This window comes from Elephantulus edwardii, unplaced genomic scaffold (genome assembly GCF_000299155.1).
Source record: "Elephantulus edwardii isolate Elephantulus edwardi_28Jun2011 unplaced genomic scaffold, EleEdw1.0 scaffold00187, whole genome shotgun sequence".
NCBI classification, from domain to species: domain Eukaryota; kingdom Metazoa; phylum Chordata; class Mammalia; order Macroscelidea; family Macroscelididae; genus Elephantulus; species Elephantulus edwardii.
The window spans coordinates 1749067-1769840 of record NW_006399937.1 but is presented as its reverse complement, the minus strand read 5'-3'; the positions used below and the strand labels follow the sequence as shown (position 1 = coordinate 1769840).

At 38.4% G+C, this 20774-nt stretch overlaps 1 protein-coding gene across 1 annotated transcript in view; it reads left to right on the top strand.

Annotated features, from left to right (window-relative positions):
• KCNU1 (potassium channel, subfamily U, member 1) overlaps positions 1 to 20774 on the top strand; it is a 311810-nt gene that overhangs the window by 207671 nt on the left and 83365 nt on the right. The window contains exons 21-24 of the mRNA XM_006896651.1: positions 1024 to 1120; positions 11878 to 12102; positions 13230 to 13412; positions 20273 to 20281. Coding sequence (XP_006896713.1) covers positions 1024 to 1120; positions 11878 to 12102; positions 13230 to 13412; positions 20273 to 20281 — 514 coding nt within the window. The remainder of the gene's footprint in view (positions 1 to 1023; positions 1121 to 11877; positions 12103 to 13229; positions 13413 to 20272; positions 20282 to 20774) is intronic.

Below are 20774 nucleotides of genomic sequence, written 5' to 3'. Positions count from 1 at the left end.
CAACATAGTTCCTTAAAACTAGATGACCAGAGCTTCCTAAATAGATAGCTTCATTTTTAAAAGTTTTATGGTCCTTAGAGCCTAGGATTTTGAAGCTCCACCTCACTTACTTTGAGCATGTGGTCAGGAGAGATCAGTCCTTGGAGAAGGACATCATGCGCAGAAAGGTGGACGGACAGTGCAGAAGAGGAAGACCCTGGATGAGATGAATTGATACAGTAACTGAGGCAATAGAGGTTGGTATGTCAGAATTAGGGAAACTGGCTCAGGACAGAGAAGGGTTCAGAGCTGCTGTACATAGGGTCGCTGTACATCGCAGGTGACTCAATGGCATATAACAACAATAGCATACTATGGCGGGTTTAGAAGCAGGAGATTCTCCTGACTAACTTAAGCTTTATTTCATTCTAGAAGGGTACCCTTTGTTCTCTACCAAGTGAACATACACTCCCTATGATGTATATGGATATTTCAAAAGGCGGTTCAACCCTTTCTATAAAGTGTACAACAGGACTTTTACTTGGCTGCAATACACAAAAATCAAACAGAGGGCTTGAACAAGATTGAGACCAAGACTACAGCAAAATCTATCCAAATGCAAGCTAGTGATTGTTGATATATATAAAGTAAGACGCTATATATAGTTAAGAATATACCATCAAGGACCCTAAAGGGAAGAAGAAGTGGGAGAAAAATACTAAAGAGAAGTCCTTCATGTCTCAACCACACTGTTTTTTAAAATTCTGTATTCACGTACCTCAACCACTTCACTTTCAAGGTATACATAATGTAAGGTAAAATGAGTAGACTCTATGGTGTCTGTTAGTGTTTTAACAGACAATTTTCAATTGTGTCAGAGTCTGACCAGTCGGCTATCGATGCCCTTTCAACACTGGATCTCACAGGCTTCAGATGATTTTCCTTATGTTGTTTTCCACTTATAGCCCAAGGATTTAATGAGTTGTCTTTCTTATGCTGGAGCCCCAAATATTCTCACACTAACTCTCTATTATCCTTATTTAGGAACTTTTCAGATGACCGTGTCCAAACTAATGAGCAACTTGATAGCAGTGGCATGTTTCACTGGTGCAAAGCAATGCCTTTGGACAAGGTGATTCTGGTAGGTGATTTTGCATAAAACAAAATATATCTTAGAATAAAAGAGATGTTTTCTGAAGTCATAAAAAATGTCTTTTCACTTTTATAAACTTTAAATTTTGAGGGGAAGCCATATACCTTATCAACTGTAAAAATGTTAATGCTGAGTAGATACGGCTCTTCTGTAAGCAATATGCTAGGGTTTGAAATAAGCAGATTCTTTTAAATTCTTCCTTCAGTTTAGCTGACTCAGTATTTAAGGAGTGTATGCAATGTGGGGAAGGTTGAGTCTGACTTCTAACCACTTCATAAAGGGTAGCTGTACCCATCGATAATAGCCATAGCAGCAAACAAATAGCTGCTCGGTCAGACACACCACCACCCATGGTCCTGCACCTATTTTCACCAATCATTGAGTTCAACCCACAGAATTTACTCACAATTGTGGTAACAAGAGTGGGGTTTATTAGGGAAATAATTTGGAGAGTGGAGGAAGCAAAGAATATCACTCAAGGAAAGTCCATGTTTAGTCCAGCAGTCCCAAACCAGATTAACTGCAAAACATAATCCCTCAATTAGTAAAAGTCTAGATTCACTTCAATAGCACAAATCCAAATCATCTAGCAAGGTTTGTTTTAGAGCAGTTATAAATAACCTTCTCTTTCAATCAACTAGCAAGCAAAACCTTTCACTGTCACCAGTTAAATCATACAGCAAGCAAAATCTTTAATTGTGGCCTTTATCTCTGGACTACTCTGGTTAACACTTTTCCAGAGTCTCTCTACAGTAGAGCCCCAGTACTCTCTTCAGTACTACCACACGGTCATGCTCTACAATGTGGAAAGCACTATCTCTTATATTAGTCCTACAGCTGTTGATGATTTACAAGAGTATGTGTTCACAGTTAAGATAACTAGAGACCAGTGTGGGATAGCTAGGGTGGTAACATAATGGCTACAAAAACCAACTTTTTTCATTTATATAGTTTTATTAATTTTAATGAAAGTTTACAGAGACTTAGGGATTCCAGTCATTCATTGTTGTATTTTTCTCCTCGCCCATCCCCTCCCCTCAATTCACTCTACTCCTTGAAATGTAAAAGAAAAACTCTTTCATTGTTATGCAATCCCTCCCCGAAAGTCTACTCCATTATGCAGCCTTCACTATGGACTTCTGTAATGACAAGAATACATATTCATATATCCCTTTTAAACAGCTCTACACTCAGTTTTTCAGAGCATTGTTCACCTGAAACTTTACAGTTTTATTAGGAAATTTAATTAATATAAATGCACTAGGAAAGCCTACTATTTACTAGAACTCTACAGAATTTCTTTTTTAGAGTAATAAGCACTATCCTACTTAATTGCTTTCAAAGTTTTATTGTCAGTAGGGTTTTTGTTTTGCTCTTTTCTTCTTACAGATGACTCTATTCATATTGACCAAACTGCTTTTATATATAACACATTGTTGCTGTTGTTGTTATGTGCCATTGAGTTGCTTGTGACTCATAGCGACCCTATGTTCAACAGCCCTAAACTCTGCTCTGTCCTGTGCCAATAGCACTGTCTCAGATACACCCATCCCAATTACCTCAGTCACTGAATCAATCCACCTCATAGAAGGCCTTCCCCTCCTGTGCTGTCCCTCTACCCTCCCAAGCATGATGTCCCTCTCCAAGGACCAGTCCCTTCTTACAACATGTCCAAAGTATATTAGATGGAGTCTCAGAATCCTTGCCTCCAGGGAGCCACCTGGTTTAACCCTTTCCAGGATGAATCTATTAGTGTTCCTAGCAGTCCATAGTACCCTCAATACTCTTCTTCAACACCACAGCTCAAAGGCATCAATTCTCCTTCTATCCTCCCTAGTCATTGTCCAAGTCTCTGATGCATAACAAGTGATAGGAAAGACCATGGCCTGTATCAGATGCACCTTAGTCTCCAGAGAGGCACCATTGCTCTTCAGTACATTGGAGAGGTCCCTAAGAGCAGACTTTCCCATCACAATAAGTCTTTTAATTTTCTGGCTACTGGTGCCGAGAGCGTTGACTGTGGAGCCAAGCAAACTAAAGCTGTGAACAATCTCAATCTCTTCACCATCCATCCTGATGCTGCCAATTGGTCCAGTGGTGAGAATCTTTGTCTTCTTGACATTGAGCCTCGATCCATATTGAAGGCTGCAGTCCTTGACCCTCTGCAGCAAGCGCTTCATGTCCTCCTCAGTTTCAGCAAGGAGGATTGTGTGATATGCATAACACAGGTTGTTGATAGATCTTCCATCAATCTTGACCCCACATTTCTTCTCACACGGCCCAGCCTCCTGGATAATCTGTTCTGCATAGAGATGAAAAGGTATAGAGACAGGACACATCCCTGGCATATGCTTTTCCCAAGTTTGAACCATGCAGTTTTTCCTTGCTCTGTTCTGATGACTGACTCTTGGATACACACCTCTGACCAAACTGGGTGAGGTGGATTAAGGAGATGGATTTACTCAGCTAACTAAGATGCATGAAGCTCAGGTGTAAACAACCATCTATTCTAATCCATGGTCTAGCACTTGTTTTTTCAATTATGATCTATTTTTACTTTTCAGAATAAAAACCCCTAGTCTCAGTACTTTACCTTGAGAGCAATAGTTACTAAATTACTTATATGCTCTATGTAGCCTATGTTGTTGTTTTTAATGTGTCTTCAAGTTGCTTGCAATCCATAGTGATTCTATTTATGTACAGAAGCTCTTAATTCTTTCCTATTCTGAGCCAATCTCACTCCAACACATCAACCCCCATTACTGTAGTTACTGTATCAAGCCATCTCATCTCGGGTCTTTATCTCCTGTGCTGCCCCTCCACCCTTCTGAGAATCATGTCATTTTCCAAGGACCAATCTCTCTGGGCCACATGCCCGAAGTATGTGAGAAGGAGCTTCAAAGTCCTAGCCTCCAAAGAGAAACTTGGTTTCACCCTCTTCAAGACAGACTTACTTATTTTCTTGGCAGGCTTTTCTCCAGCAGCAAAACTGTAAGGCATTGATTCTTCTTCTGTCATCCTTAGCCATTGTCCAGCTCTCTGAGCATAACAAATAACTGAGAAGACCATGGCCTCAGTTAGGCGCATCTTAGTCTCTAGACGGACATTGTTGCTTTTCAGCACTCTGGAGAGGTCCCTGACTGCAGATTTTCCCAATGCAATTTATCTTTTGATTTCCTGACTGCTGGTGCCAGGAGTTTTGATTGTGGAGCCAGACAACCAAGCTGTAATTGTTATAGAGGGTTTTTATATAGGATTAATTGCTAATTAAAATGTTTTCTTGCTTTCCAAAGGTAGTTTAGTATTACTTTTCTGTTACACACACATACACACACAGAGTGACAACATCCACGTGGCTCAGTGCCAGTGTCCTGACAGACTTTATTCTGTTTTTTTTCAAAATAATTATCAATCCTTTGATCAGAAGCCTGTAATTTTCAGAGCTGTCATATCAACAAAAAGACTTTTAGAAATGCTAGAGTTGTTGAAACTCACTTTTTTAGCAATTATATTTTCGTCTAAACTAAGCAAAATAAACATCCGTTGAGCAGGAAGCCAGACATGTTTTCAGTGGGAGGTAAATCTTTGGAAGAACTAGGAAACTGATCAATCAATGATTGAGACATCTGAGAGACCAAAGGATAGAAATAATAGACTTTTTAGTAGACTGTATTTATTAAGGATTCAATTAAATATTAAATTTATGACCCTTGATGTGTGATATAGTTCAAAACAACTCTTTAGACAACAATAAATTGTGAGTTTTTCTCAGTCATCTAAATTCTAAGAATTTTCAGATTTAATACTCTAGGGAAGAAATGCCCAAATTGTAACTAGGGGCCTTTTGAACTTGGTTTAGTTTGCAGAAAGGACAGGTTGCAGCAGTAGATTTAATTACTTTGAGTATATAATGCAACTCCCTTTTGCCGCCAATGCCACCATCTTTCTCAATTGGGAGATAGTTTTGTGCCACAGTTCTTAGGAGATATAGCCTCTTTAGCTGTGCCCATTAATGCTCTATGCCATGTATCTTGTTTCTGATTGTTTAGTTTTACTCAGAAAGAGCAATTGTCGGACTTTAGACAAGTTACATTAAATACTGTTAGAGGCTTCATTATTCAAGTTAAAACTAATCGAATTAGCTGGAGACAATTATTTAATAGATTTGGTTAAGATTCAAATCACTCTCTAAGAAGACTCTCCAGACAAGTCGCTTTATTTCCTTTAATAGAGAAAAACTCCTTGGAAAGAGTAGTTCCCAGCCAGTATATGCTAATTTTACAAACCCTAATTATTTAGATGTCAGATGTTACTTATCTATTCTGTTAGATTTCATTAACCCCATTTCTTATAAGCTCTTATTTTAAGCCAGTAAAACATGGGCATAAAGAAGAATGAAAGATTCAGTTGCAATTTGAATCTTCCGTGCAGAGCACACTTGTACATGAAAGACTTTTCTTTACATTTCTCCTGTTACGTACCAGGTTCCAAGTGCTGTGCTCGAAAGTCTAGGGATTTTTATGAAAGTAAGACTTGATTAATAATTATTAAACAACTATAATTGAAATAAGTCTTGACTTTTCAAAATATTATTTATTATCAAAGCAAAATATCATTTTTTTAAAAAAACTACAAATGTAAGTAGATTGAAAGGGAGAGAAGGTATAAAATCAAGCTTTCTAATTTGAAGTCTGATATCTGGTTCTGTCTACTTTCTCCCTGGTTTTGCCATTTCCACTTCTAATCTTTATTACACATTCCTGACTTTGATCATTATTCCTGAGAAATACTACACTTTTTATCATGCATAGTCGTTTGTTCTAAGGACTGCATGACCAAGTGACCTATTAACCCTTTTGACTAAATCGTTTCATCCATTTCTTTCTCCTCATTCTTCTTTGGTTCATCTACGAACAGACCAGTAGTTTCACCTTAGGTAGTTGCTCACAGTTTTTAGAACCCTAGCCAATACTCAGCAAAGATTATGTAGAATGTTGTCTTTGTGGACTCTTTAATGTCAACTGACCTTAATATTTCCCATAACTATGGTCTTTTATAAATAAGGCTCCAGGAATAGATGGTATACCAATTGACATATTTCGGCTAACAGATGATGCCCTGAACGTGCTCACCAAGTTGTGCCAAGAAATCTGGAGAACAACCACTTGGCCAACTGACTGGAAGAGATCTATATTTGTTCCCATCCAAAAGAAAGGTGACCCAACAGAGAGTGGAAACCATAGAACAATCTCACTGATTTCACATGCAAGCAAGATTATACTGACGATTATCCAAAAACGATTGGAATAGCACATCAACAGAGAACTACCAGAAGTCCAGGCTGGGTTTAGAAGGGGTCATCTTACTAGGGATATTGTGGCTGATGTTAGATGGATCTTAGCTGAAAGCAGGGAATACCAGAGGAATGTCTATCTGTGTTTCATTAACTATGCAAAGGCGATTGACTGTGTGGACCATAACAAACTGTGGCTGACTCTGAGAAGAATGGGAATCCCAGAACACTTGATCGTTTTAATGCAAAACTTATACTTGGACTAGGAGGCAGTCATCAGAAGAGAACAAGGGAACACTGCATGGTTCAAAATAGGGAAGGGCATATGCCAGGGATGCATCCTATCTCCTTGCCTTTTCAACATGTATGCAGAACAGATTATCCAGGAGGCTGGGCTCTATGAGGAGAAATGTGGGTTCAAGATTGGTGGAAGATCTATCAGCAATCTGCATTATGCAGATGACACAACCCTGCTAGCTGAAAGTGAGGAGGACCTGAAGCATGTGCTACAGAGGGTCAAGGACTGCAGCTTTCAATATGGATTGAGGCTCAATGTCAAGAAGACAAAGATTCTCACCACTGGACCAATTGGCAGCATCAGGATGGATGGTGAAGAGATTGAGATTGTTCACAGCTTTAGTTTGCTTGGCTCCACAGTCAACACTCTTGGCACCAGTGGCCAGGAAATTGAAAGGCGCATTGCCATGGAAAGTCTGCTGTTAGGGACCTCTCCAAAGTACTGAAAAGCAATGGTGTCTCTCTGGAGACTAAGGTTCATCTGATACAGGACATGGTCTTTGCAATCACTTTTTATGCATCAGAGAGGTGGACAATGATCAAGGAGGATAGAAGGAGAATTGATGTCTTTGAGCTGTGGTGCTGGAGAAGAGTATTGAGAATACCATGGACTGCTAAGAAAACAAACAGATTCATCCTGGAAAGGGTTAAACCAACTGGCTCCTTGGAGGCAAGAATTCTGAGGCTTTGTCTAACAAACTTTGTACATGTTGTAAGGAGAGACTGGTCCTTGGAGACGGACATCATGCTTGGGAGGGTGGAGGGATAGTGCAGGAGCGGAAGGCCCTCTATGAGGTGGATTTGTTCGGTGACTTGGGTAATCAGGGTGGGAGTGTCAGAGACAGTGCAATTGGCACAGGACAGAGCAGAGTTTAGGGCTCTTGTACATAGGGTCGCTAGGCGTCACAAGCGACTTGATTGCACATAACAAAAACAACATGGTCTTTAGCGCCCAGGTCCAGTAACTCATTCCCTCAAGGTGTTTGGTTATACATAAATAGTTTTGATAACTTTGTCTCTTCATGCACAAATCTATTTGCAGGACACAAAAATACATATAAAATATTCTGCCATTTGCATACATGCATAAATATATATTTTCATATATCTACACATCATTGTTATTTGTTATCAGAACACTTGATTGTGCTTAAATGAAACCTATACTTGGACCAAGAGGCAGTCACCAGAACACAGCAAGGAAACACTATATGGTTCAAAATTGGGAAGTGTGTGTGCCAGGGATGTGTCCTATCTGCAAATCTTTTCAATATGCAGAACAGATTGTCCAGGAGACTGGGATCTATGAGAAGAAATGTGCCATCAGGATTGGTGGAAGACTCATCAACCATCTGAATTATGCAAGTAATACAACCCTGCTTATTAAAACTGAGGCAGACCTGAAGCACTTGCTGAAGAAGGTCAAGGACTATAGCCTTCAATATAGATTGAAGCTTACCATCAAGAAGACAAAGTTTCTCACAACTAAGCCAATTAGAAGATCATGATAGATGATGAAAAGACTGAGATTATTAACAACCTTAGTTTTTTTGGCTCCACAATGAACACTCTTGGTAACAGCAGTCATGAAATTAAAAGATTAATTGCATTGGGAAATTCTGCTGTCAGAGATCTCTCCAAAGTACTGAAAAGCAACAACACCAGTCTGCAGACTAAGATGTGCCTGACCCAGTCTTTGTAATTACTTGCTATGCATCAGAAAGTGGGACAATGACTAGGAATAATAGAAGGAAAATTGATGCCTTTGAACTGCGGTGCATGGAGAAGAGTATTGAATATTCTATGGACTGCTAGGAGAACAGTTTCATCATAGAGAGCGTGAGACCAAGGCTGCTCTTTGAAGGCAAGGATTCTGAAGCCTTTTATGACATACTTTGGACATGTTGCAAGGAAGGACTAGGCTTTAGAGAGGGACATCATGCTTGGGAGGGTGGAGGGACCGCAAAAGAGAGGAAGACCCTCAATGAGATGGATTGATTCAGTGACTAGGGTAATGGGGGTAGTAGGCGTGTCAGAGACAATAAGATTGGCACAGGATAAAGCAGGGTTTAGGGTTGTTTTACATAGGGTTGCCATGAGTCGATGGCACAACATCTACACATGAAACTTGTTTATGAGTATAATCCCATTCATTTTCCCATGCTTTTTTGACTTGCATATATATCTGTTAATTATTATTATTAATTAATAATTATTAATATATATTAGTCATTACTGTAGTTGCAGAATTGTATTTGTAGTAGTATTTAGTTTGTTGACTTCAGTTCTTGTGTTTTTTTCAGTGTCTTTGTCTTGTTCATTTTGTGGTCTCTCCCTTATTGAAATTTAATTTTTGCATGATAAGTGTCTTTGGCTCTATGAAATGTCTATTGAATAAATCAAGTAGCTTAAGTTGATCTACATGACACTAACAACACTCAACCGTTTGAATCCAACCAATGCAGGAAAATTAACTGAAAAAATGTAGCAGGTGGTTCAGCTTACTTTCTCATGCTCACTGCAATACTTAAGTTTAGACTAGAGTTAAGACAAAATTTGCAATGTTTAATCTTTCCACTGTGTCTCATTATTATGCGTGAACTCATTGCCCTTGAGTCCATATCAACTCATGGCAGCCCTCCACTGGTTTTCCAAGACTGTAAATATTAATGAGAGAAGACTGCCTTATCTTTGTACTAAGGATCAGTTGTAGATTTATTGTTATTTTCTTTCTTTTTTAAAAAAGATTTTTTATACTGGTTTATTTACTAAGTTCATATACATTCTTTTTCACACTGGATCTTTCTCATTTCCTTCACATGCACCCCCATGCATCAAATTGTGTGATACAATGATTAACATGACACAACCTCGCCCATCCATCCTCAGCTCTCTGCTTACACCCTCTGTTCCCTTGGATCCTCACACTCATTCTACAATAATGGTCTTGTACAATATTTGTCCTTATGGGACTGAATTAGTTTACTTAGTGTAATGCTCTCCAGTCCTTCCCAAGTTAGATAGTAATTTACAAAATCATTGCTCCTGCATATTGCATAGTATTCGATCATTGTGGTTGGACATTTAGGCTATTCCCATGTTCTTCTGATGGTGAATAACTCTGCTTTGGGGAGGCAGTCTTCTCTCATTAAGTGTGATTATTTTCAGGCCAGATTTTAGTTTTGCTGTCCCTTTTTCTGTTGTTTCTGGTTACTCTTGTCCATGCACTTTCCTTTGGTGTCTCCATGTGAAAGAATTCAATTAAAATTTCTTATTGTTTTGGTCTTATTTTCACACATTCCTTAAGTTCCTTCTTTTCCCCAAAGGATCAAGTTTCTCCTTCATAACTGATGGAGAACTTTGTTGGTTATAGGATCCGTGGCTGCCAATTGTTTTCTTTCATATTTCTGTATATTCCATCCCACTGTCTATTAGCTTGCATGGTTTCTTCTGAGAAATCAGAATTTAATCTAATTGTTTCCCCTTTGTACGTGAATCTTTGGTTGTTGTTGTTGTTGGTTTGTTGTTGTTGTTGTTTTGGTGTGTTTTTTTCATGCTACTTTTAGAAATCTATTCTTATTTTTTAATTTGGAAAATTTGACTATGATATGTCTTGATGGTTTTCTTTTTGGGTCTAATCTATTTAGAGTTCATTGTGCTTCTTGAGTGTGCATTTATGTCTCTATTCTTCAAAATACCTGGGAAGTTTTCTTCTAGTACTTCTTCCACAATTATCTCCATGATTTTTCTGTCAATTCCATATTCTGGAATTCCAATCACATATATATTGTTCTTTTTCATGTCATCCCATGTGATTCTAATGTTTTCTTCTTTACATCTCATCTATAATTTTTCTTCTAATAGGTCTCCTAGCTCTTCAAGTTGTTCCTCATCAATGTATTTCTTCCAGATTGTTATCTCTGGGATATTTGTTCTCTTTATGACTTCCATTGTTTCTTCCATCATTTGTATCTTCTTCTGTAGCTGTTCAAATAACTTCACATCATCATCTCTCTTCTGATGCTCTCTATCTGGTGTATTTATTGGGTCTACTTTTTTAGGAGAATGTTTATTTTCTTTTTTTCATGATGACTAAGGCAGACTGTTGCTTTCTTAACATTATGTGAGCCTTTTCTTAGTAGATATTGGGTTGTATTAACTATATGGTGATCCAGAGTGTGGCAATGTTTTGTGAAGGACCTGTATATTTGCATTTTCCTCTTGACCTGAGGCTGCAGGAATGAGGGCCTGATAGCAGTGTTTCCCAAAAAATACCTGAATGTCAAACCAGGAAGCCTGTTGTTCCCTTCTCGTAAAGGTGTCTTTACCCAGTTTGAGTTGTCCTGGTCCCTTCCATTTGAACTTAAGAGGTACCAAATGGTGTAGCTAGACAGCAGTGTTCCCCTCGAAGTACCTGTGATACTGGTACTCCTGGCACAGGACAGTGGGGGCAGCAGCTGGCCCTGAAACTGCAGACCCTTGACATAGCAGGCAGTGGTTCTGTTGCTGGCCAGGGTATGAATCCAGCGGATAGAGTTAAACCACTGAGTTTTCCATTAATAGCCACTAGGGCTGTTAACATTCAAAGTACCCTACGTCAGCAGGGCATCTTACTGTTGTATATAAATGATTTAAAATATATACTGAAAATAAGATCTCTTTCATAAATTTGGCCCAGTAATTTTACTCTTGAAACAACTATACTAATTTGAGTATTAATTGTGTCAAACCAAGCAGAATAATGATACTAATTTAAGTATTAATTGAATCAGTCCAGGTTAATGTTGTTGTTGTTGTGTACCAACAAGTCTGAACTGACCCATAGCTGACCTTCCAATGAGTTTTCAAAAGCAGTAATTGCATAGAAGAGATTGTCCATCCTTCTTCTGTGGAGCAGGTGGTGAATTGCACTGTAGATTCTTACCATTAGGCCACCAGGAGGGAAAAAAAATGTACCAGGGAGAGATAAAAGGAAACTTCACAAAACCCATGATCAGTTCACTTATGCACAAATTTACAGACTTATATCAGCTTTATAAATGTGCTGCAGTACAGGTAGCTAGGAAAGTTGTCATGAGGGACAGGGAGAGCCCTCTTTGAGGGACCCTTATTTTTATCCTGAAAAAGTATCTGACTTGGGCATGCTTGTTCTTAGAAACGATCTGAGAAGAGGAAACGTCAGTTTCGAAACCACGTTGTAGCATGTGTTTTTGGAGATGCCCAATCAAACCTGATGGGACTGCGGAATTTTGTAATGCCCTTGAGAGCTAGTAACTATACCCTGAAGGAGCTAAAAGACATTGTGTTCATCGGGTCTCTGGATTATCTACAGAGAGAATGGCGATTTCTCCGGAATTTTCCCCAGTTATACATTTTGCCTGTAAGTGTCTTTAAGTGTAAGAGGAGTTAGTGAATATTTGTAATGATAATAACACTAGCATCTGTAGCAGTAATGATAATTGTAATAATGGCTTGCAGTTATATAACACAGTACAACAGAAGCTTTTTTTAAACTTTTTTTCATTTATTAACCAATTAAATTCTTAAAACAGCTCTATGGTTTATTACATTAAAGATGTTAAACTTTAGAAATGAAAAGGAAGTCATTTCCTTAAGACCACAAACTGGGTAAATGACATGACTGGATTTAATTCAGACACTATAGCTTCAAAATGATTTTGATGTCTTTAAACAAATAGATTTTTCTGCAGGATTTTCTGACCCCATGATTCATTTTAGTCACTACCTTCCATGCTCTTGCTTATCTTTTTTGATGGAGCAGAATTATGAAGAATTGGACTTATATTTTTGAGAAATGTATTATTTATCCATATTTTGCATTATAGTAGTGATATGTGTGTTAAACTTTCACAAACTGACATTCTACGTTTTACTTGAGTGGAAAGTTCACTGTGTGCACTGAGGAATGCACCAAAGCATTTGACTTTTTGTAAAACACTGCTGTAAATACTAATTCACTAAATTTTACCATGAAATTCCCTGTCTTTTCTCCTCTTGCTTCAGTCCAGTGTAAAGAGAGAAATAAAAGGAATTATAAAGAAGCAATGACCACTGTGCTAGTTAACCCATAACATATACATGGTATCAGTCTTGAACAAACACATGAGGATTAATATTTTCCCTCTAGATCTAGAACTTCTGCGTTTCTTGTTTGTTTTTTATCATTGCTACCCTTCATGTTTCTTTTCTCCTTCTTCAGTCATCTAAATGTGTACTCCTTCCCATACTCTATTTCACTCATATAGACTTGCTTTCAAGAAAGAACCTATGGAATGTGTTCAACTAAATAATTGATTATCAATAATGCAAAATGGGTGACATATATTTCAGAAAAGTAAGGGGATTTTTATCAAGTCAGTGGAAGCCGGAAATGTTTTAGGCAGAAATTGCATCACCCACGGAGAGCCACCCCAAGAGTCATGAGGTAAAATCCTCCCATTTTACTAAGTGCTATCCTTCTTCTAGCCCATGTTTTCCTCTCATTAGGGATCTGCGCTTTTCTCTGGAGACCTCCGAGAAGCCAACATAGAGGAATGTTCGATGTGTGTGGTCTTGTGCCCCCCATACCAACCATCAAGCAGGCAGATTCTGGTGGACACCGAGACAGTTATAACCACCCTCAACGTCGGAGCCCTCCGGATTAGCTGCTATGCCCAAACACCATCAGTGGCACGTAAGAACAACACCCCTGACAGAAATAATCCAGGCAGAGTGAGTTAAGGAGAATGAACTTTCTTCTGAAGCACTTAAATTCTGGGAAGGAGAGATTGAGCCAGATGTCCTCAAAGATCGCTTCCAAATCGGAGCGTTCTAAATAGGAATAGTCTTCTTGTCCTCAGAATCCTAAATCAAACAAAAAACAATATGCTGTTTTGGTTTTTTAAATTTTATTTTAAGAAAAATCACAATATTTTACGTGCTATTAATCAAATAATGAGCACAAGTGATAGTATTACAATCAATAGTGGTATCCTCATCATTACTATTAATAAATTTTTATTTCATATTCATAGTTAAGTTTCTATTTTTAGTTTCATGGTTGAGAGAGTAAAGTATAATTTTCTTTCAGTCTTAAGACTATATTCAAAGTACACATTTTGAGGAGCTTATCCATAGGGTCTTTTCCAACTTTTGAAGGATAAGTGTCATGTTTCAAGAAAGATTAGTGAGAGAGAAGCAGGAATTTCTTCAGGACAAGTGATCAACTCTTTTTCACCTACATATTTCTCACACTGCCCAACACAATTAGTATCACTTAGACAAAAACCAAGCCAAACATATCATCACCAAGTCTATTGAGATTTGTAGCAAACCCATGTGCTACAGAAGAGAACTGCTCCGTAGGGTTTGATTGACTGAGACTTTTACAGAAGCAGGATTCTGATGCTGCTGAAAGAGTTCAAGTTACCAACCCTTAGGTTAAAACTTGAGTAAAAAGCATTTGTGACACTCAAAGACCTAATATCACTAATAAGATGTTTCATAAATATCTATTAATTGAAGTAAATGTGTCAAGAAGTCAGATCCAAGAATTTTCACACATTTTACTGTAATAAAAAAATGTTCCTGACATAAATCCACACTCCAAAATTGAGCCTTTTCTTTTCTTCCAAATAGAAAAAGATTAAAAACAAAACAAAACAAAATCCACACTCCAAAATTGAGCCTTTTCTTTTCTTCCAAATAGAAAAAGATTAAAAACAAAACAAAACAAAATCCCACATAAAACACAGAAACTGGCTGCCTTTAGAGGGTTTTTTTCAGCAAATAGACTCAAGTATGTTAAAATCGAGGAGCATGGCACAGGATAGGACAGGATTCAGATCTGTTGTTCATAGGGTCACTGTGAATTGTGTACTCCACTCAATGGCACCTAAAAGCCAATCTTTAGGCTAGCAGCACAAATCCCTAAGATTCTACCACCTGAGGTCATCTTAATTGGAAAGTAATATTTACTGAATTTTCATGTTGTTGCTTTTGGATAGGGAGAGGGAGGTGTTGAATGGGGTAGACAGGAATGGAAGGAGATGGCTCAAGACACAAATGACAAGGGCAGGAGCTGTTGTTGTTGTTTTTATGTGCCATTGAATCGCTTGCAACTCATAGCGACCCTATGTACAACAGCCCTAAACTCTGCTCTGTCCTGTGCCAATCACACCACACCCATCCTGATTACCCCAATCACTGAATCAATCCACCTCATAGGGGGCCATCTCCTTCTGCATTGTCCCTCCACCCTACAAGCAGGATGTCCCTCACCAAGGACCTATCCCTTCTTATAACATGTCCAAAGTATATTAGACAGAGCCTCAGAATCCTTGCCTCCAAGGAGCCGCCCAGTCTGACCCTTTCCGGGATGAATCTGTTTGTTTTCCTAGCAGTCCATGGTACCCTCAATACTCTTCTCTAGCACCACAGCTCAAAGGCATCAATTCTCCTTCTATCCTCCTTAGTCATTGTCCAACCCTCTGAAGCATAACAAGTGATTTCAAAAACCATGGCCTGTATCAGATGCACCTTAGTCTCCAAAGAGACACCATTGCTCTTCAGTACTTTGGAGAGGTCCCTAACAGCAGACTTTCCCATGGCAATACATCTTCTAATTGAGGGCAGGAGCAGGAGGGGCAAACACTAAATCTATTGGTAACTTCTATGATGGAAAAATGCCTTTCTTCTGTTCTTTTTTTGTAAAATGCTTGTCTGTCAGATACTGTTCTAAAGCTGGGTATTCAAATTGAGACAGACTGGGAAGAAAGATTGGCCATATATTTCTGATGTAGGTCATGGTCTTTGCAATCACTTGTTATGCATCAGAGAGTTGGACAATAACTAGGGAGGATAGGAGAACTTTGAGCTGTAGTCCTGGAGAGTATTGAGGGTACCATGTACTGCTAAGAAAACAAACAGATTTATCCTGCAAAGGGTTAAACGAGGCTGCTCCTTGGAGGCAAGGATTCTGAAGCTTCATCTGACATATTTTGAATGTGTTGTAAGGAGGGACTGGTCCTTGGAGAAGGACATCATGCTTGGGAGGGTGGAGGGACAGCACAGGAGGGGCAGACCCTCTATGAGGTGGATTGATTCAGTGACTGCGGTAATCCGGCTGGGTGTATTGGAGACAGTGCAATTGGCACAGGACAGAGCAGAGTTTAGGGCTGTTGTACATAGGGTCACTATGAGTTGCAAGTGACTTGACAGCACATAACAACAACAACTTCTGAAATAACAGGCCTTTGAAAACTGTATGTACAAAGAACACACTTAGAGTAGACTAACAGAAGTTAACCGAGACTGAGACCTCAAATAAAAACACAAAGGAGGAGGAACAGTTCTAATTAGACACTAGTGATTGGAACATGGAATGTGAGAAGCATAAATGTAGGGAAATTGGACATTATTAAAAGGTTTTATATCTATAATAAATCTTTAATTCAAGAAGTAAGAGCAAATCATTTTGAACCCTCTAAATTCAACTATTTCTCTTATCATCCCTGTTGTTAAATGCTATTTGGTTCATACTTAAAATTACCCTGTGCACAACAGAATGAAACACTATTCCAGACTTGTACTGTGTTTATTGTTGTTATGTGCTGTTGAATCGTCTGTGACTCATAATGACCCTATGTACGACAGCCGTAAACTCTGCTCTATCCTGTGCCAATCTTACTGTCTCTGACACACCTACCCCCATTACTCCAGTAACTGAATCAATCCATCTCATTGAGGGTCTACCTCTCTTGCCCTGTTGCTCCAACCTCCCAAGTATGATGGCCCTCTTGTACTAACTTTACACATTTTGCTAACTTTTAATCCATTCTTTCAGCCATTGTTTCAACCCACCTATGTCGAGTGTTTCCTTCATTTTCTCTGACTCTACTTTGCCAAGCATGATGTCTTGATCCAGGGGGTAATCCCGGCTGATAACATATACAAATTGTGTGAGATGTATCACCATCCTTCTTTCTAAAGAGCATTCTGGCTACACTTATTCCAAGATAGATTTTTTATTTTCTGGAAATTAATGGTATATTCAATATTCTTTATGAACACCAAAGTTCAGAGACATTCAACTCTTCTTAAGTCTTCCTAATGCATTGTTCAGCTTCCACATACATATAAGATAATTGAAAATATTATAGCTTGGTGCATCTTAGTATCCTCAAAGTCACATCTTTGCTTTTTTTAATACTTCAAATCTTTTCCAGCAAGTTTACCCAATGAACTACATCATTTGATATCTCTTTTTATTTGCATTTTTAAATTTTTTGTTTACATTATTTCATTCATGTGCACTATGTTCTACACAATCTTTTACTCACATTTTGCTTCATGTAACCATTTGTATGTACTGTGTTTAATTTAACTAACCACTATTACTCTATGCTGTTATTACCCCATCTCTTAGTCTCAAATGGAAAAGACTGCATAACAGCATTATTGTAAAAATGGAATGATTTCTATTTTAATGTGTGTGACTATCCTAAAGCGGAGGAGGATAAAGGCATGTTGTTTGTTTTGTTGTTATGTGCTGTCGAGTTGCTTGTGACTCATAGTGACCTAAACTCTGCTCTGTCCTGTGCCAATCGCACTGTCTCTGACACTCCCATCCTGATTAACCCAGTCACTGAATCAATCCACCTCATAGAGGGCCTTCCCCTCTGTGTTGTCCCTCACCCTCCCAAGCATGATGTCCCTCGCCAAGGACCGGTCTCTCCTTAACAACATGTCCAAAGTATGTTAGACGGAGCCTCCAAGGAGCAGCCTGGTTTAACCCTTTTGAGGATGAATCTGTTTGTTTTCCTAGAAGTCCATGGTATTCTCAATTCTCTTCTCCAGCACCACAGCTCGAAGGCATTAATTCTCCTTCTATCCTCCTTATTCATTGTCCAAGTCTCTGATGCATAACAAGTGATTGCAAAGACCATGGCCTATTTAAATTCTTGATTATTCATACGTCTATAGGAGCTAATTGTGAATCCAAATAAAACTAAATTGTATTAAGCATTTCATTAATTTCTCTATATCATGAGGTTATTTATTGTTCCAATTGTGAAGATTTTTGTTGTCTTTTGGTTGATGATTAATCCATACTGAAGGCTGGAGTCTTTGATCTGTAGCCATTTCTCCTAGGGATAAATTAATTCTCTGACACTGGTCAGCAATTTCACTTCAGATGGAACTTAGAGATGTTAGACATCAAATAAATTGCATGGGAGGCTCTCTGTGACCACGGTTGTGAATAAATTTTTTTATGAGTCAAACTGAGAAACTAAGAAACCTTTCCTCCTGTCTCCCAAACATTGTTGTTAGATGAGGAAAATAAGTTCTTATGACAAAGGAATAAAACAATAATGTAGCCTAATCCTTGCTAAGAGAACTGAGCTAGCTACTTGACATACCCTTACTAATCAATTAACCTCAACTCAACACCAAGTGTTGCAACATTTTTGTGAGACAGAAATAATAGCAGAGTACTTCATGAATAACTTAGTGCAATGAAAAGCCAAATTCATGCAGTGTGAGTTGTATCTTTGCTGAGAAAATCTAAAGACCAATTAAAGTGATGCTGTGTTCTGCCTCATAAATCCTTAGCTTAGCAATTAGAGCTGTTCCTCAGATTCATACAATATTTGGAAATATGTTTGTGTTGTACATGTTTAAAATTCTCAGTAATTGGATAGAGAAGAAGCACTCAAATTCTCAGGGACAATGCCAGTAACATTAATAGACAAATTAAAATGTTCATGCAATATGAGCTGGGAAGAAACTAGGCAATAGCACAAATCACATAATTAATAGCTTAAGCAAACTATCTTTCCTAATATTGTTAATTCATTGTCACCTCTTGGGCTACCAAGTTATAAACTCATAATGTCAATTCCAGTTTCCTGTATAGCAAGTATTCTTCATTCTTCATTAATTCAAAAAGATGTCAATTCTGTACAACATGTCAGGTATTCAGCTATAGACAAGAAAGTGGTCCTTAGAGGAGGAAATTACTAATTTGGTAGAAGGAAGAAGAGAGGGAAAAGGGATTAGAAAGAAAGAAAACAAAGCAACCCCAGTGTATTTGAACTGTTGTGAAAGATGAGTAGGTAATTACTCCAAAGATCGAGAACTGCTTAGTGAAAAATGGTGTACCATTTATTTCATGGTTTCCTCCATAGAGAAATATAGGTTCAGAGAGTCTGTAGTCATCCAGTGTCTATAGATTTCCAAAACAACTTGCTTCTCACCAAATTGTAAAAGGAACAAACAAAAAACTCTTCCTTATTCTCAAGTTAGAATTAATTCATAATTGACGTTCCCGTGTGTTTTCAGAGGCTATGAATCACTAGATTTTCATCTTGCCCCCAAGGAACTGCTGGTAGATTCATACTGTTAGAGATGTACCACCTTTGGGTCAGCAGCCAATCCACCAGACTAAGACACAAGAGCTCCCTAATCAGAACCATTATATCAGTAAAGTCACATCATAAACAATTTTTTAAAAACATTATTTTACTTTTGTTGTTAAGAACATTGTTGTTATTATGTACTATCAAGTCACCTGTAGCTCATAGCGACCCTATGTACAATGGCTATGAACCCTGCTCTATCCTGAACCAGTCTCACTGTCTCCAACACACCTACCTCCATTATCTCATTTACTGTGTCAATCCATTTCATCCTGGGTCTTCCTCTCTCACACAGACCCTTTACCCTGCCAAGCATTATATCCTTTGTCCGAGGACTGACCCTTCCTGCCAACATGCCAAAAGTATATCAAACAGAGCTTCAAAATCCTTGTCTCCAAGGAACATCTTGGCTTCACACTCTCTAGGACAGACCTGTCTGTTCTTTTGGTAGTACATTTTATGTTCAATACTCTTCTCCAGCACCACAAATCAAAGGCATTGATTGTCCTTCTGTCATCCTTATTCATTGTCCAGTTTTCTGAAGTGTAGCAAGTAATTGCAAAGACCATGGCCTGGCTCAGGCACATCTTAGTCTCTAGACTGATATCCTATCGAGTTCCCTGACAACAGATTTTCCTAATGTAATTCATTCCCCCCCGCCACCTCACCCCATCCCCGACTACTGGTGGTACCAAAGGTGTTGATTGTGAAACCAAAGTAAACTGAAATTGTTAGCAATCTCAATCTCTTCTCCATCTATTATAGTGCAGCCAAATGACTCAGTGGTGAGAATCTTTGTTTTCTTGAGGTTGAGCTTCAGTTCATATTGGAGACTACAATCCTTAACCTTCTGCATCAAATGCTTCAGGTCTTCCTCAGTTTCTGCAAGCAAGATTGTGTCATCTTCATAACACAATTTGTTGATGAGTCTTTCATTTAATGTTGACACCATATTTTTACACATAGATTAAAAAAGTACAGAGAAAGAACACATCCCTGAAGCTCTCCTTTCTTGATTTTGAACCATATTGTGTTTCCTTGCTCGGTTTTGATGACTGCTTCCTGGTCCAAATATAGGCTTCACATGAATACAATTAGGTCTTCTGGGATTCCCATTCTTCTCAAAGTTAGCCACAATTTGTTGTGACCCACATAGTCAATGTCTTTGCATAGTCAATGTAACTCAGATAGACACTCCTCAGGTAATCTTTGCCTTCAGACTAGGTCCATCTGACATTGGCTATGATGTTCCTAGTAACACAGTCTCTTCTGAACCCAGGTTGCACTTCTGGCAGTCCTCTGTTTTTACACTGTTCCAGTGGTTTTTGTACAATCTTCAGTAGGATCTTGCTTGCATGTAATGTTAGTGATATTGTTTGATAATTTTCACACTCTGTTGCAGCACCTTCTTTTTGTAATATGAATAAAAATGGATCTCTTTCAGTAAATTGGCCAGATAGTTATCCTCTAGATTTTTGGAACAGTCAGGTGAGTACATTCAGGACTGCATCTGTTTGTTGAAATATGTCGACTGGTATTCTGTAAATTCCTGGGGCCTTGTTTTTGACTATTTCAGAGTAACTTGAACTTCCTTCTTAATCATCATTGCCTCTAAATCATAAGTTGTTTCACG